The 15,744-nt window shown below is 40.2% G+C and overlaps 1 protein-coding gene across 2 annotated transcripts in view; it reads left to right on the top strand.

Annotated features, from left to right (window-relative positions):
* The first annotated feature begins 3,080 nt into the window (after window positions 1–3,080).
* The window catches only part of LOC139382995 (sodium channel regulatory subunit beta-3-like), a 32,720-nt gene continuing 20,056 nt past the window's right edge, over window positions 3,081–15,744 (top strand). The window contains exons 1-2 of one of the 2 annotated variants that reach the window (XM_071127281.1): window positions 3,081–3,159; window positions 15,076–15,170. In XM_071127281.1, the coding sequence (XP_070983382.1) occupies window positions 3,143–3,159; window positions 15,076–15,170 (112 nt within the window). In that variant the 5' untranslated portion in view covers window positions 3,081–3,142. Of the gene's footprint in view, window positions 3,160–14,573; window positions 14,666–15,075; window positions 15,171–15,744 lie in introns of those variants that run through there. The other variant, XM_071127282.1, reaches the window with a different exon arrangement.

Genomic DNA, 15,744 nt, shown 5'->3' with positions numbered 1-15,744 from the left:
CATTGTCCCCATGTGCAGTTGCAAACCGTAATCAGGCTTTTTTATGGCGGTTTTGGAGCAGTGGCTTCTTCCTTGCTGATCAGCCTTTCAGGTTATGTCGATGTGGGACTCGTTTTACTGTGGATATAGATACTTTTGTACCTCCAACATCTTCACAAGATCCTTTGCTGTTGTTCTGGGATTGGTTTGTACTTTTCGCACCAAAGTACGTTCATCTCTAGGAGACAGAACGCGTCTCCTTCCTGAGAGGAATGACGGCTGCGTGGTCCCATGGTGTTTATACTTGCGTACTATTGTTTGTACAGATGAACGTGGTACCTTCAGGCGTTTGTAAATTGTTCCCAAGGATGAACCAGACTTGTTGAGGTCTACAATTCGGCTGATTTCTTTTGATTTTCCCATGATGTCAAGCAAAGAGGCACTGAGTTTGAAGGTAGGCAGTATTTTTAAACTTTGTCAACTTGCATCGCCCTATGAAGTGGGAATGCAACTACTCCCACACATATAGGACATTGTAGTGTTGTGTATTCATTTCTGAGTTATCTTCTGATTTCTTTGTACTAGTACACCTACAGAGCACAGCCCCCTGTCTGAGTGAGCAGGACCTGTCCAAACTTGTGGCCATGACCCCTCTGACCAGGACCCTGCAGGAGATACAGGAGTCCCTCTAGAACCTATCCAGTATAGACAGAGGATAGGGACAGTTTGAACCTCTCGAAAGCTCCATGTTTCTCTTCTCTGAGATAAGAGATAATCCTCTGTAACTGTTGATTGAAATGTTGGAGATAACAACTGATACTCGAGACGGACTCGAGTCCAACACAATATTGACTAGAGTGCCCATCATGGGCTATGGTCAATTATACTGTACATCAATAAATGCTGCATATTACTTTTATTCGCATACATTCCATAAAAACTTAAATAAATATTGATATACCAATCAATTAAAATGTCATTGCCCTCATAATACAGAAATTGTTCAGTAAGACACTCAGAAAAGTAGGCCACAAAAAGACTATCTTAGTGTTTATCTGGGTATCTGACTTGTACAGTACACGAATGATGTCCTCTGACACTATAGTTTGTATTCCAGCCAGTACTGACAAGAACAGAGAGGACCCAGCAGTGCACCTGATCCCCGTTGCCCTGGACAACCTCTCCCCACAGCGCTTTGCCTTTTTCCTGTTCGGCTGTCATGTTGTGAAATTGCTGTGCAACACTCAAATCTTCCCTCCCGGTCACGCTGCTTCTGGCCAAAATGGTTCCTGTCTCAGCCTACGAGGGTGTGGTGTCACACTGCAATGGGCACTTTTATTTTGACACCACCAATCAGATTCTGTATCTCTGTGAGGCAAAGCTTGAGAGTGTTGGACAGTTTATTGCCACTCTCCTACAGTCTATGGCCTTTATTGCTTCAGGTAAATAGATAAGAAATAATGTTGTGAAGCATGGTCACATTTTAAGCAGATTTTTTTTGTACAACTTTGTTGTTGATGTTCTCCCACTGTAGGTTTATCATGTCAAATCAACTTCCTGTATTAGGTTCCAAGCCTGAAAGCTTCATGCAAGCCCTCCATCATGCCATCTATGCTTTGAGCCTTCAGTTGTTTAACTCTTCTTTCACATATGAAGCAAACAAGGTAAGAAGCCTTGACGTTTCTGTTACCCATTTATTCAAAGTTAAATATACTGTAATGGTGAGTGCAGCAAGCAGACTTTTGCCTTACTTTTACAGGCAAAGAGGGACACCTCACTGGATTCAGACCAGCCTCCTGGGAAGTTAGAGGCGGACTTTCTCAATGTCTCTGTCCCCACTGAAAGCCCGTTCACAGAGCACCTCTTGTCAGACAGGTTTGTGTTACACTTTTGAGAATTACTTCATGAAAATTGTAAAATCGTATTAAACGGGATGAGCCGGTGCCAGCTAGACGGCAACAGTCCAGAGGAAAAGGAGCACACCAGAGAACACCCAGAGCCAGACAACCATAGAGCAGATTGTCAGGAGGAACACAGTAATTATCCAGACCATGAAGATCTAGAAAGCAGGGTACCAAAGAACCATAAACTAGAAGATAACCAGAGCCCATACAATCAGGAAGTAGAAAGCCAGGGATCAAGCAGTCAGATGACACCCATGGGTTAAAAAGGCTACACAGAACTAGATGTATGGGAATGAGCCAGTCAGAAGCATGTGAAAACGGAGCACTACTGAAGTGTGTGGTTTTGGTATGATTCTTGTGATTTTGTTAATCACATCTGATTTAATCAAACTGGTCATTTTCATTGGACTGATATTTATTAAAGATATGAATTATGCTTGTGCACTACCACTTTTATCACAATGTCGCCAAGTAGAAATACTTCCCAGGTCATCGGCCCTCCATATCTTTCAGGCTTCAGCCACCGTTGTCAAATCAAAACATCACCGTTTCATTGGATGACCAGTCTAGACTGTGAGCAGATTTAGGAGGTCTGTGGCCAATCGTCAATGGCTATCAGTATCAGTGCCCACAACTCGGTGCCAAGTCTCGGGTTAAAATGGGGTGATGCCCCTTAGAAAGTTCCATAGGCTGACTCAGCCTGACAGACCCTATCATGGAGATTAGAAACAATGTCTCACTAAAAATCATATCTCATACCACCCAAGATCTGACTACTTGTCATACCTCTCTCAGCTGGCACTGTACTCTTGGAAAAAGGGTTGCCAAAGGGTTCTTTGTGGAGGGGTAACCCGAAGAAGCCTTTATGGTTCTAGGTAGAAACTTTCCTTCAAAGAGTGTAAACCTGCATACATCTTTCTCATGTAAGGATTTGCAATATTACAATATTATTTCTGCTCCGGTTGCTTAAACGAGAACAACAGTGATATTTATAGAAAGTAAAGCCCTGTGTATGTTTTTGTCCTCAGGTTGGCATAATGTTACCGTTTGCCAGCTGCTAGTGGAGCCCACAACTATTCCTGTCCCATCACTGTCTGTCGATAACAAATGGACAGACAGCTGCAAAACATAGTCCATGATACAAACACAAAATACTTTCCCCAAATGTTATTTGAACTTGTTTGGTCATTACAGCTTTGTTTGGAGCAGCACATATTTTTGAGGAAACGTGTTTGATAAGTAAGATTTTTCAGGATCCTATGGATACAGACTCACTGTAAGTGTTGCTATTTGATTTAATTTGGGGGCGGGGGATAATGCAATTAAAAAGTTATATTTGCTGCAGTATTAAAATCTCTAATTGAGGTACATAAATATTGAAATTGATGAGTATATCAGTGATGCCACAAAAAAAGATGCTCAATAACAATGATCAGACCCTTCAAAATCTATCCTCCTCTTCATATAGGAGTGTGTAAATCCCATATGCATGTTTTGTATTGAACATCTGAACTACACCACTGGGGATAAGCATGTAGTCTACTTCTCATTAATTTAGCACTGAGTTTCAATAATTAAAATGTTTCTATAGTTGCTGGCCAGATTTAGCAGTTAAGTTCCAACATTTCCCATTAGTGTCCACATGCTGTAATCATGTTGTAATCTTGAAATCCCTCCAAATCCCCAAAACTCTGTTCACTTGCCCCGGACACCAGAAAGCATAGTTATGGTTTTATAAACGTTGGAACAAAGCGTTTTAATGTTTAAAAAAAATGTTTTACTAAATTCTTTTAATGTTTGTTTTTGAAGGAAAACATTTAAGTTTGTAAGAATATTTTTTTATACATACATTATTTTTTTTTCTTACAGCAAATGTGTTTCTTATTGGACAGTACAGAACCTCCCTGTTTTACTCTGTTCCAAAAAAACAAACATTTTCTCCTTACTGAACTCCACCCACTTGTGGTGAGCCTCATAGTTGTGCTAGTTATAATTTTTGGTCATCCCAATTCACAGTCTCATATTTCTACTGAGCCAAAGTGTCACTTGACCAGTTTATCCACTTACCAGTTGGGTGTCAATATCCAATCAGTCTACTTTACCGTAAGTAGGCCACCAGTGATTGCTTGTATTTGCTTGGTGTGCATTACCACCACCCTCAAAGCTTAGTGTTGTGTGTACGTTTATTAGGACATGATCACTTGATTTTCACACTACACAGTACCCACTGAGGACAGATGTCAATTTAAAAGAAAATGTTATTGGTCACATGCAGATGTTATTGCGGTTGTTTGCGAGTGTAGCAAAATACATGTGTTTCAAGCTCAAACAGTGCAGTAATATCTAATAATTTCACATCAATATACACACAATACAGACACATCTAAGTAAATGAATGGAATTAAGAATATATAAATATATCGACAAGCAATGTCAGAGCGGCATAGACTAAGATACAGTAGAATAGAATAGAATACAGTATATACAAATTAGATGAGTAATGCAAAATATGTAAACATTATTAAAGTGGCTAGTGTTCCATTTATTAAAGTGGCCAGTGATTTCAAGTCTATGTACAGTGCCTTGCGAAAGTATTCGGCCCCCTTGAACTTTGCGACCTTTTGCCACATTTCAGGCTTCAAACATAAAGATATAAAACTGTATTTGTTTGTGAAGAATCAACAACAAGTGGGACACAATCATGAAGTGGAACGACATTTATTGGATATTTCAAACTTTTTTAACAAATCAAAAACGGAAAAATTGGGCGTGCAAAATTATTCAGCCCCTTTACTTTCAGTGCAGCAAACTCTCTCCAGAAGTTCAGTGAGGATCTCTGAATGATCCAATGTTGACCTAAATGACTAATGATGATAAATACAATCCACCTGTGTGTAATCAAGTCTCCGTATAAATGCACCTGCACTGTGATAGTCTCAGAGGTCCGTTAAAAGCGCAGAGAGCATCATGAAGAACAAGGAACACACCAGGCAGGTCCGAGATACTGTTGTGAAGAAGTTTAAAGCCGGATTTGGATACAAAAAGATTTCCCAAGCTTTAAACATCCCAAGGAGCACTGTGCAAGCGATAATATTGAAATGGAAGGAGTATCAGACCACTGCAAATCTACCAAGACCTGGCCGTCCATCTAAACTTTCAGCTCATACAAGGAGAAGACTGATCAGAGATGCAGCCAAGAGGCCCATGATCACTCTGGATGAACTGCAGAGATCTACAGCTGAGGTGGGAGACTCTGTCCATAGGACAACAATCAGTCGTATATTGCACAAATCTGGCCTTTAGGGAAGAGTGGCAAGAAGAAAGCCATTTCTTAAAGATATCCATAAAAAGTGTTGTTTAAAGTTTGCCATAAGACACCTGGGAGACACACCAAACATGTGGAAGAAGGTGCTCTGGTCAGATGAAACCAAAATTGAACTTTTTGGCAACAATGCAAAACGTTATGTTTGGCGTAAAAGCAACACAGCTGAACACACCATCCCCACTGTCAAACATGGTGGTGGCAGCATCATGGTTCAGGCCTGCTTTTCTTCAGCAGGGACAGGGAAGATGGTTAAAATTGATGGGAAGATGGATGGAGCCAAATACAGGACCATTCTGGAAGAAAACCTGATGGAGTCTGCAAAAGACCTGAGACTGGGACGGAGATTTGTCTTTCAACAAGACAATGATCCAAAACATAATGCAAAATCTACAATGGAATGGTTCAAAAATAAACATATCCAGGTGTTAGAATGGCCAAGTCAAAGTCCAGACCTGAATCCAATCGAGAATCTGTGGAAAGAACTGAAAACTGCTCTTCACATATGCTCTCCATCCAACCTCACTGAGCTTGAGCTGTTTTGCAAGGAGGAATGGGAAAGAATTTCAGTCTCTCGTTGTGCAAAACTGACAGAGACATACCCCAAGCGACTTACAGCTGTGACAGCTACAAAGTATTAGCTTAAGGGGGCTGAATAATTTTGCACGCCCAATTTTTCAGTTTTTGATTTGTTAAAAAAGTTTGAAATTTCCAAAAAATGTCGTTCCACTTCATGATTGTGTCCCACAATGTTGTTGATTCTTCACAAAAATACAGTTTTATATCTTTATGTTTGAAGCCTGAAATGTGGCAAAAGGTCGCAAAGTTCAAGGGGGCCGAATACTTTCGCAAGGCACTGTATATAAGAAGCAGCCTCTAAATGTGCCATTGATGGCTATTTAACAGTCTGATGGCCTTGAGATTGAAGCTGTTTTTCAGTCTCTCGGTCCCAGCATTGATGCACCTGTACTGACCTCACCTTCTGGATGATAGCGGGGTGAGCAGGCAGAGGCTCGGGTGGTTGTTGTCCTTGATGATATTTTTGGCCTTTCTGTGCAGTTGCCGTACCAGGCGGTGATACAGCCCAACAGGATGCTCTCAATTGTGCATCTGTAAAAGTTTGTAAGGGTTTTAGGTGCCTAGCCGAATTTCTTCAGCTTCCTGAGGTTGAAGAGGTGCTGTTGTGCCTTCTTCAACAGGCTGTCTGTGTGGGTGGACCATTTCAGTTCGTCAGTGATATGTACGCCGAGGAACTTGAAGCTTTCCACCTTCTCCACTGCGTTCCCGTCGATAGGGGGTTGCTCCCTCTGCTGTTTCCTGAAGTCCAAGATCATTGCTTTTGTCTTGTTGACGTTGAGTAAGAGGTTGTGCGCTCCTTTTTTAGTCCGTGATTGTCTGTAGACCCTGCCACATACGTCTCGTGTCTGAGCCGTTGAATTGTGACTCCACGTTGTCTCTATATTGATGCTTTGCCTGTTTGATTGCCTTACGGAGGAAATAACTACACTGTTTGTATTCTGCCATATTCCCAGTCACCTTGCCATGGTTAAATGTGGTGGTTTGCGCTTTCAGTTTTGTCCGAATGCTGCCATCTATCCACAGTTTCTGGTGAGGGTAGGTTTAAATAGTTACAGTGGGTACAACATCTACTATACACTTCCTGATAAACTCAGTCACCGTATCAGTATATTTGTCAATGTTATTCTCTGAGGCTAACATATCCCAGTCAGCGTGATCAAAACAATTTGGTCAGACCAGCTTTGAATAGTGAGTTTCTGCCTATAGGAAGGGAGGAGAAAAAGGGAGTCATGGTCAGATTTGCGGAATGAAGGGTGGGGGAGGGCCTTTTAGGCATCACGGAAGTCGGAGTAGCAGTGGTCGAGTGTTTTAGCAGTGCGAGTACTACAGTTGTTGTGCTGATGGAACTTCGGCAGCACTTTCCTCAAATTTGCTTTGTTAAAATCCCCAGCTACAATAAATGCGGGCTCAGTATATGCGGCCTCAGTTTACATAAAGTCCAGTGAAGTTCTTTGAGGGCCGTCATTGTATCGGCTTGAGGGGGAATATACACTGCTGTGTCCATAACCGAAGAGAATTTTCTTGGGATGTAATAAGGTCGGCATTTGATTGTGAGGGATTCTAGGTCAGGTGAACAAAATGACTTGAGTTCCTGTATGTCACAATCACAATCACAATCATACCATGAGTAGTTAATCATGAAACATACACCCCCTTCTTCTTCTTCACGGAGAGATTTATTCCTGTTTGCGCAATGAATTGTGAACCCAACTGGCTGTACGGACTTGGATAGTAAATCCCAAGAGAGCAATGTTTCGATCCCTGATGTTTCTCTGGAAGGAAATCATCACACTCTGCTCTTCAACTTTATTATCCAGAGACTGAACATTACAGAGTAATATACTCGGAAGTGGTGGGTGATGTGCGTACCTCCCGAGTCAGTCTAGAAGCCCACTCTGAGTACCTCTTATCCACGGACGATGTTCTGGGTCAGCCTCCGAAATCATTTCAATTGCCCTGGGGGTTACGGACAAAGGATCTGATTCAGGAAAGACAAATATTCCTGGTTGTAATGCTGGTAATACTGGCGAGTTACCGTCGCTCTGATATCCAAAAGTTATTCCCGGCTGTATGTAATAACACAAAAATATGTCTGGCCTAATAATGTAAGAAACAACATATAAAAATAAAAAAAATACTGCGAAGTTGCCTAGTGGCTATTGGCTATTGCCTAGTGGCACACACTGGTTGAATCAACGTCTATTCCACGTTGGTTTCACATAATTCTGTGGAATCAACGTTGATTCAACCAGTGTGTGCCCGTTGGGTAGGAACAAATCCATTTGTTTTGTTCTTAGAAAGGAGAATGATAAACAAACCAGTGTGGTTTCTTCTCAGAGCTGAGCTTCTCCTGTGTTAGTCTGAGGGTTTTTCCTTTTCTCTGCCGTGTTCCCTTCATCCGGTCCTTGTGCATCACTGTTGCCATGGTTCCCTTATCTCTGGGATGTGGCAGTGGCAGCCACCAGGCCTGCCATATTTAGTGTTTCTGAGACACCCAGCCTGCTGGGAACAACACACTGCTTATTCTCCACTCCCATTTTCATTGTTTATGTGTTTTCATTAGAAATAATATGCCGTGGGATTAGTCATTCAAATTATGATTGCTGCCTACTTGCCTGATGCCATGGATATATCAGCCATGTGCTCTGATATTTAAACAGTGAAAAAAATGTATGACATACAACATCCATAGATATAGAATGGCAACATACTCCAAATGAAATTTGTAATCCATGGTAGAAAGCTGAAATCATTAAACCTATGGTATACTTTGAGGTAAGCCTTTCTTATTCCTCCATGCACACATACTGTACATCGGCCACTAGATTAAACACAGTGATCTCATTGTTAGAGTACACTGCATTTTCTAATTTGAGCACTACAAATACACTGTATCTGCTTCATGAAGTTGAATGTAGTTTTAAGATATCTTCCCTGGATAAACCTTAGATTTTTTCCCCCCAGATTAAGAACATTGAAGAACAATCGAGAGTTTAAGAGGTCGACGTGCCATAGAGAAATGTAGAAATACTGGTTAGAAGATTTCGGAATAAATATCACAATAGCTTTACTTGAGATGCTGGGTTCAGAATGAACTGTATTTATGCAATGTATGGAATACTCACACACACAGTACCATCCATTACAGTACAAATCTGATTTATCCTATTCCATATGTCAATGCCTAACAGTTCGTTAAACAGCGTAGTCTTTCCTAAATAAATGTCTAGGAAGGCAAACATAATTCATACTCAATGTGACTCATGGAGAATAATGGGTATAGTTGATACCATGCCGATCCTTCATAAGTACTTTAGCACCGCGTCTCAAAAGGTACACTATTCCCTATAAGTGTACTTCATTTGACCAGGGCCCATAGTGTCCTCTGGTCAAAGGTAGCACACTATATTGGGAATAGGGTGACATTTGAGATGCAACCCAGGCTTCTTTCACACTGATGTGTGGGTGAACTGGGGGGGGGGGGGGTAATGACTGCTCTCAGAGGTAATGGCAGAGAGAAGCAGTGAAGCAGAATGGAATAAAACATAATCGAAAAACTCATCGCTTTGTGTCAAATGCAGATTAAGTTTTATGTAGATGAAAGGTCATTGCGTCATCCTGCTATAAGCACCAAATATGAGCGAGAATCATGGGGATTGTAAGGTTGCATTAGAAGCTCTGTAGGCTGGTTTTTCTTGGTATACTCAGAATGATGTGTTTTTCAATGGCCTACACATGCCCTAGTTTAATGCCCTACACATACTGTACACACCGATGTCAGAGTATACATTAAATCAAGAGTTAAAGATCTACTCCAGGGTGATCTTTGAGCTCTATCACTGCTGTGTGATCCTTTGGAGATGCCTGAGGGGGTGAAGACAAATATATGTGCTTCACTGATCTGTATTAAATGAGTGGCTATGAATAAGCACTCTCCTTCCAGATGTTCAACAACATTATAGAACATTTGTGTGGTTGTGGTGGTACATTGGATGTCTGTTGTCATTTTTGTTCATAAGTCTTATATTATTTGTACGAGAGGACCTCGCACTTGCAACTCATAACATTAACGTTGCATCGCCCTTCATTGAAATTCCCTCCTGTACATTTTTTGGTGGTAAAAAAGTTAGAATTGGATGTGTTTATAGGGCACCCGATACTGACATTGGTAGTTTTAATGATGCCCTTGCATCAAGATTGATTTTAAGGTGTCGACCGGTTGCACCCTCTACAACCATAATAATAGTATTATTATTTTACCCTGCTGGTCATCTCTGAACGTTTGAACATATTGGCCATTTATAATCTCAACCCAGCACAGCCAGAAGAGGACTGGCCATCCCTCAGAGCCAGGTTTCGTCCTAGGTTCCTGCCTTTGTATGGAGTTTTTCCTAGCCACCATGCTTCTACATCTGCATTGCTTGCTGTTTGGGGTTTTAGGCTGGGTTTCTGTATAGCACTTTGTGACATTGTGTAAAAAGGGCTCACTGACATCAGACTTTTTGAATACTTTATACACCAGCTATTTATATCTCCTCAACTACAAAGCCCACAAAAGTGACCAGTTCATCGATCATCCTTATTAGTAATATTTTTACTGATTAATTTAATAATGTGGCAAAAACAGGTACACTTTATACTGACATTTATGACCAATTTCCAATATTCCACTGCTCTTTGTCAGCGAGAAAAATTTGGAAATGAATAGGTGGGAATGGATAGTAGCATTAAATGTAGAATATTTTACAAAAGTATTTACCGAGCACTTGAATATGTTGATTGATGATATTTAATGGGAACATTTTTATAATAATTTACTGTGGAGTCTGCTTTACCAGACTTTTCTCACATCCTTCAATTCACCGCTGCTTTCCCTTATTCAGGCCTCATACGAGAGCAGCAGATGGGTTCTGGAAACAATCGTTTACAACCTGTCTCCAAAAATCCTCAGTAAAAAAAGGTTTCTCAAAAATCCTCCCCCTCTTGAATTCTGCCAATTCAAAATATACTCAACAAAAATATAAACGCAGCATGTAGTGTTGGTATCATGTTTCAACGAGCTGAAATAAAAAAATTTACATCCCTGTTTTGGGACCATTTCTCCTTTGCTAAAATAATCCATACACCTGACCATGTGGCATATCAAGAAGATAATATTAAACAACATGACCATTACACAGGTGCACCTTGTGCTGGGGGCAACAGCTGCAGCTGTACACAGACCATCTGTAAATAGTAGCCTAGTGGTTAGAGCGTTGGACTAGTAACCGGAAGGTTGCAAGTTCAAACCCCCGAGCTGACAAGGTACAAATCTGTCATTCTGCCCCTGAACAGGCAGTTAACCCACTGTTCCTAGGCCGTCATTGAAAATAAGAATTTGTTCTTAACTGACTTGCCTGGTTAAATAAAGGTAAAATAAAAAATCCCCATACTGTTTTTATTTACTTTTTTGCTCTTTTGCACACCAGTATTTCTACTTGCACATCATCTGCACATCTATCACTCCAGTGTTCATTTGCTGAATTGTAATTACTTCGCTACTATGGCCTATTTATTGCCTTACCCCCTCACAACATTTGCACACACTGTATATAGACTTTTTCTATTGTGTTATTGACTGTACGTTTGTTTATTCCATGTGTAACTCTGTGTTGTTTGTGTCGCACAGCTTTGCTTTATCTTGGCCAGGTCGCAGTTGCAAATGAGAACTTGTTCTCAACTAGCCTACCTGGTTAAATAAAGGTGAAATAAAATAACATATATCCACCAGAGCTGCTGCCAGAGATTTGAATGTTAATTTCTCTACCAAAAGTCACCTGCCATGTCATTTTAGATAATTTAGTAGTACGTCCAACCGGTCTTACAACCACAGACCAGGTGTAACCATGCCAGCCCAGGACATCCACACCGACTTCTTCATTCACCTTCTTCTGAGACCAGCCACCTGGACAGCTGATGAAACTGAGGAATATTTATCTCTGTAATAAAGCCCTTTTGTTGGGGCAAAACTCTGATTGGCTGGGCCTGGCTCCCCAGTGGGTGGGACTATGCCCACCCATGGCTGCGCCCCTGACCAGTCATGTGAAATCTATAGATTAGGGCCTAATGAAGTTATTTCAGCTGACTCATTTCTTTATATGATCTGTAACTCAGTAAAATTGTTGAATGCTGTGTTTATATTTTTGTTCAGTATAGTATAACACATTTACCCGGATATCCACAAAAATATACTAGCAAATTACAAGAATATGCAAACAATATAAAGTCAACATGGAAAATCATCATATGTTGAACAAGAAAGTCTTCTTCAGCTCTCCCATCTCAATTCAATGTTGGAAGTAAGACCTATATTGAACCTTTGTTATTTTATGTGAATTTAATAACTTTTTTGTGAACTGCACAGTAGTCTCCTCCATGTAGCCTAACTCTCATGCACACACCCAAAAACAAATGTATTACAGTACACTGAATCTATTATGCTTTGTTTTAATTGATTGAACAAACTTTATTGTACACACACTGTCACGATCGTCTGAAGAAGTGGACCAAAGCGCAGCGTGGTGAGTGTACATTTCTTTATTTATAAAATGTCGCCAACAAAATCAACCAAAACAACCATGAAGCTTATGAGGGCTACAGTGCCACTAACAAAGACAACTTCCCACAATAACAAATGTGAAAAAGGCTGCCTAAGTATGATTCCCAATCAGAGACAACGATAGACAGCTGTCCCTGATTGAGAACCATACCTGGCCAAAACATAGAAACACAAAACATAGAAATCAGAACATAGAATGCCCACACAAATCACACCCTGACCAAACCAAAATAGAGACATAAAAAGGCTCTCTAAGGGCAGGGCGTGACACACACACACACACACACACACACACACACACACACACACACACACACACACACACACACACACACACACACACACACACACACATGCTGTACATATACAGTACCAGTTAAAGGTTTGGACCCCTACTCATTCAAGGGTTTTTCTTTATTTTTTTATTATTTTCTACATTGTATAATAATGATAATGAAGACATCAATACTATTAAATAACACATGGAATCATGTAGTAACCAGAAAAGTGTTAAACAAATCTAAATATATTTTATATCTTAGATTCTTCAAAGTAGCCACCCTTCGCCTTGATGACAGCTTTGCACACGCTCTGCATTCTCTCAACCATCTTCACCTACAATGCTTTTCCAACAGTTTTTAAGGAGTTTCCACATATGCTGAGCACTTGTCTGCTTTTCCTTCACTCTGCGGTCCAACTTATCCCAAACCATCTCAATTGGGTTAATGTCTGGTGAATGTGGAGGCCAGGTCATCTGATGCAGCACCCCATCACTTACGCAGCCTTACACAGCCTGGGGGTGTGTTTTGGGTCATTGACCTGTTGAAAAACAAATTATTGTCCCACTAAGCGCAAATCAGATGGGATGACATATTGCTGAAAAATGCTGTAGTAGCCATGCTGGTTAAGTGTGCCTAAATCACAGACAGTGTCACCAGCAAAGCACCCCCACACATCTCCTCCATGCTTCACGGTGGGAACCACACATGCAGAGATCATCCGTTCACCTACTCTGGGTCTCACATTTGCACTCATCAGACCAAAGGAGGGATTTCCACCAGTCTAATGTCCATTGCTCATGTTTCTTGGCCCAAGCAAGTATCTTCTTATTATTGGTGTCCTTTAGTAGTGGTTTCTTTTCGGCCATGAATGCCTGATTCATGCAGTGTCCGCTGAACAATTGATGTTGACGTGTCTGTTACGTCTGTTACTTGAACTCTGTGAAGCATTTATTTGGGCTGCATTTTCTGAGGCTGGTAACTCTAAAGAACTTATCCTCTGCAGCAGAGGTAACTCTGGATCTTCCTTTCCTGTGGTTGTCCTCATGAGAGACAGTTTCATCATAGCCCTTGATGGTTTTTGCAACTGCACTTGAAGGAACTTTCAAAGTTCTTGACATTTTTCTCATTGATTGAGCTTCATGTCTTAAAGTAATGATGGACTGTAATTTATTTTTGCTTATTTGAGCTGTTCTTGACATAATATGGACTTGGCCTTTTACCAAATAGGGCTATCTTCTGTATACCATCCCTACCTTGTCACAACACAACTGATTGGCTCAAATGCATTAAGAAGGTAAGAAATTCCACAAATGTACTTTTAACAAGGCACACCTGTTAATTGAAATGCATTCCAGGTAACTACCTCATGAAGCTGGTTGAGAGAATGCCAAGAGTGTGCAAAGCTTTCATCAAGGAGAAGGGTGGCTACTTTAAAGAATCTCAAATCTCAAATATATATTGATCTGTTTAACACTTTTTTGGTTACAACATGATTACTTATGTATTATTTCATAGGTTTGATGTCTTCACTATTATTCTACAATGTAGAAAATAGTAAAACAATTAAGAAAAACCCCTTTAATGAGGAAGTGTTTACAAACGTTGAACTGGAACTGTACTTCGTATTGTCCATGTGCCTGGGAACAAGAAGATAGGGAGTGAAAATAAATAGGTTGTGACTTTTACGCATGCGCATCAATGGAAACGTTATCGTAGCCCTAAGTGACGACCGCTTATTGCGAAAAACAAAGGCAGTGAACAGCTGAACAGAATGTCATTTTCGGATTGTTCCTCATTTTATGAAGAATCTTACAAAAGAGTATCCTTTTTTGATTAAACCAATTTATTATTCGCTATTCATATAAAACTTTTGATGATTGAGGATTTCTAGACGCTCACCCAAATCCCGCAATAGAAAGTGGCCTCAGCGGAGTGTGGAATCTACAGGTCTCTTTTGGGTTTTATTCATGGTGAAGCTGCGAGGAATATCGAGTGAATGACTGTGAGTTTGAGTATTATTATTTTTGCTCACCACAAATATACTACGACTTTAATAATGTGGGATAAGTTTACAAAAATATAAGTGATAAATCTTAGGCAACAGGCCAGTCAATGATCATATTAAATTAATGTTCTCTTCAGACACTGTCAAATTACCATCATATAGCGTAGAGCAAGATTTTTATTACACTTTGTGAAATCTCTACAGAGAATGTGTTATATTTATCGACGACCGATCTCCTGGGTAGCGGTGCGCTGTCCATTGTCCTGAAATTACGCTCTTCAAATAGCCTAATCAAACTAGGGCATTAAACTAACACGCCATAGATATACTCTAGATGAAAATACTGTAGATGAAATATGAGATTATTCGGGGTTTAACGTGTTTTTTCTTTCTTTGATTGTGAACAGGAGAGCGTGTCCAAGGCAGCTATCCCAGAGAATACCGAATATGAGAACTCGAACCAGGGTTATATTGCATTCTCTATTACTGTTGGTTTTAGTAGGTAAGTGTTTGCACTTACATTATGTGTTTTGTCTCTAATGGTTGAAAATCACACCTAAATTAGATTTGTGATGCAACGGTTTTTGACATTAATTGACACATCACTATCAAACAAATCCCAACAATTAAGGCCTTTATGTTCCATCTACATTGACATAACCTTTTTTTTGGAGGGGGGGGGGTTCAACTGAACACTTTGAGAGATCTGACTAAGGCTAATATGGCATGATTTGACACGGTCAAGTGACATAGACAACTTCTAATAACATTCACTTGGCTTTTGGATAAAGTTAAATGAAGGTATAAGCCTATTATCATTACATGTATAAGCCAACAGACAGGACATGATTTGGGTAATCAGTCTCTAAAGTAAAATAAAATACAATTTGGTAACACATTTATATAAAATATTCTAAATATTTCACCAACTATTCCAACATTTAAAAACATGAACAAACTAATAGAGGTACTTAAATAGGGAGCATACAGTAGATCATCTTCAACAGTAAGTGAAAGCCTCAAATGAGGTCCGTCAGTGCTGCCATTCAGAAATAAGAAATACATTTGCATAACAT

Source organism: Oncorhynchus clarkii, chromosome 24 (genome assembly GCF_045791955.1).
Source record: "Oncorhynchus clarkii lewisi isolate Uvic-CL-2024 chromosome 24, UVic_Ocla_1.0, whole genome shotgun sequence".
Lineage (NCBI taxonomy): Eukaryota > Metazoa > Chordata > Actinopteri > Salmoniformes > Salmonidae > Oncorhynchus > Oncorhynchus clarkii.
The sequence above is the reverse complement of the archived record's forward strand: the minus strand, read 5'-3'. Positions and strand labels throughout refer to the sequence as shown.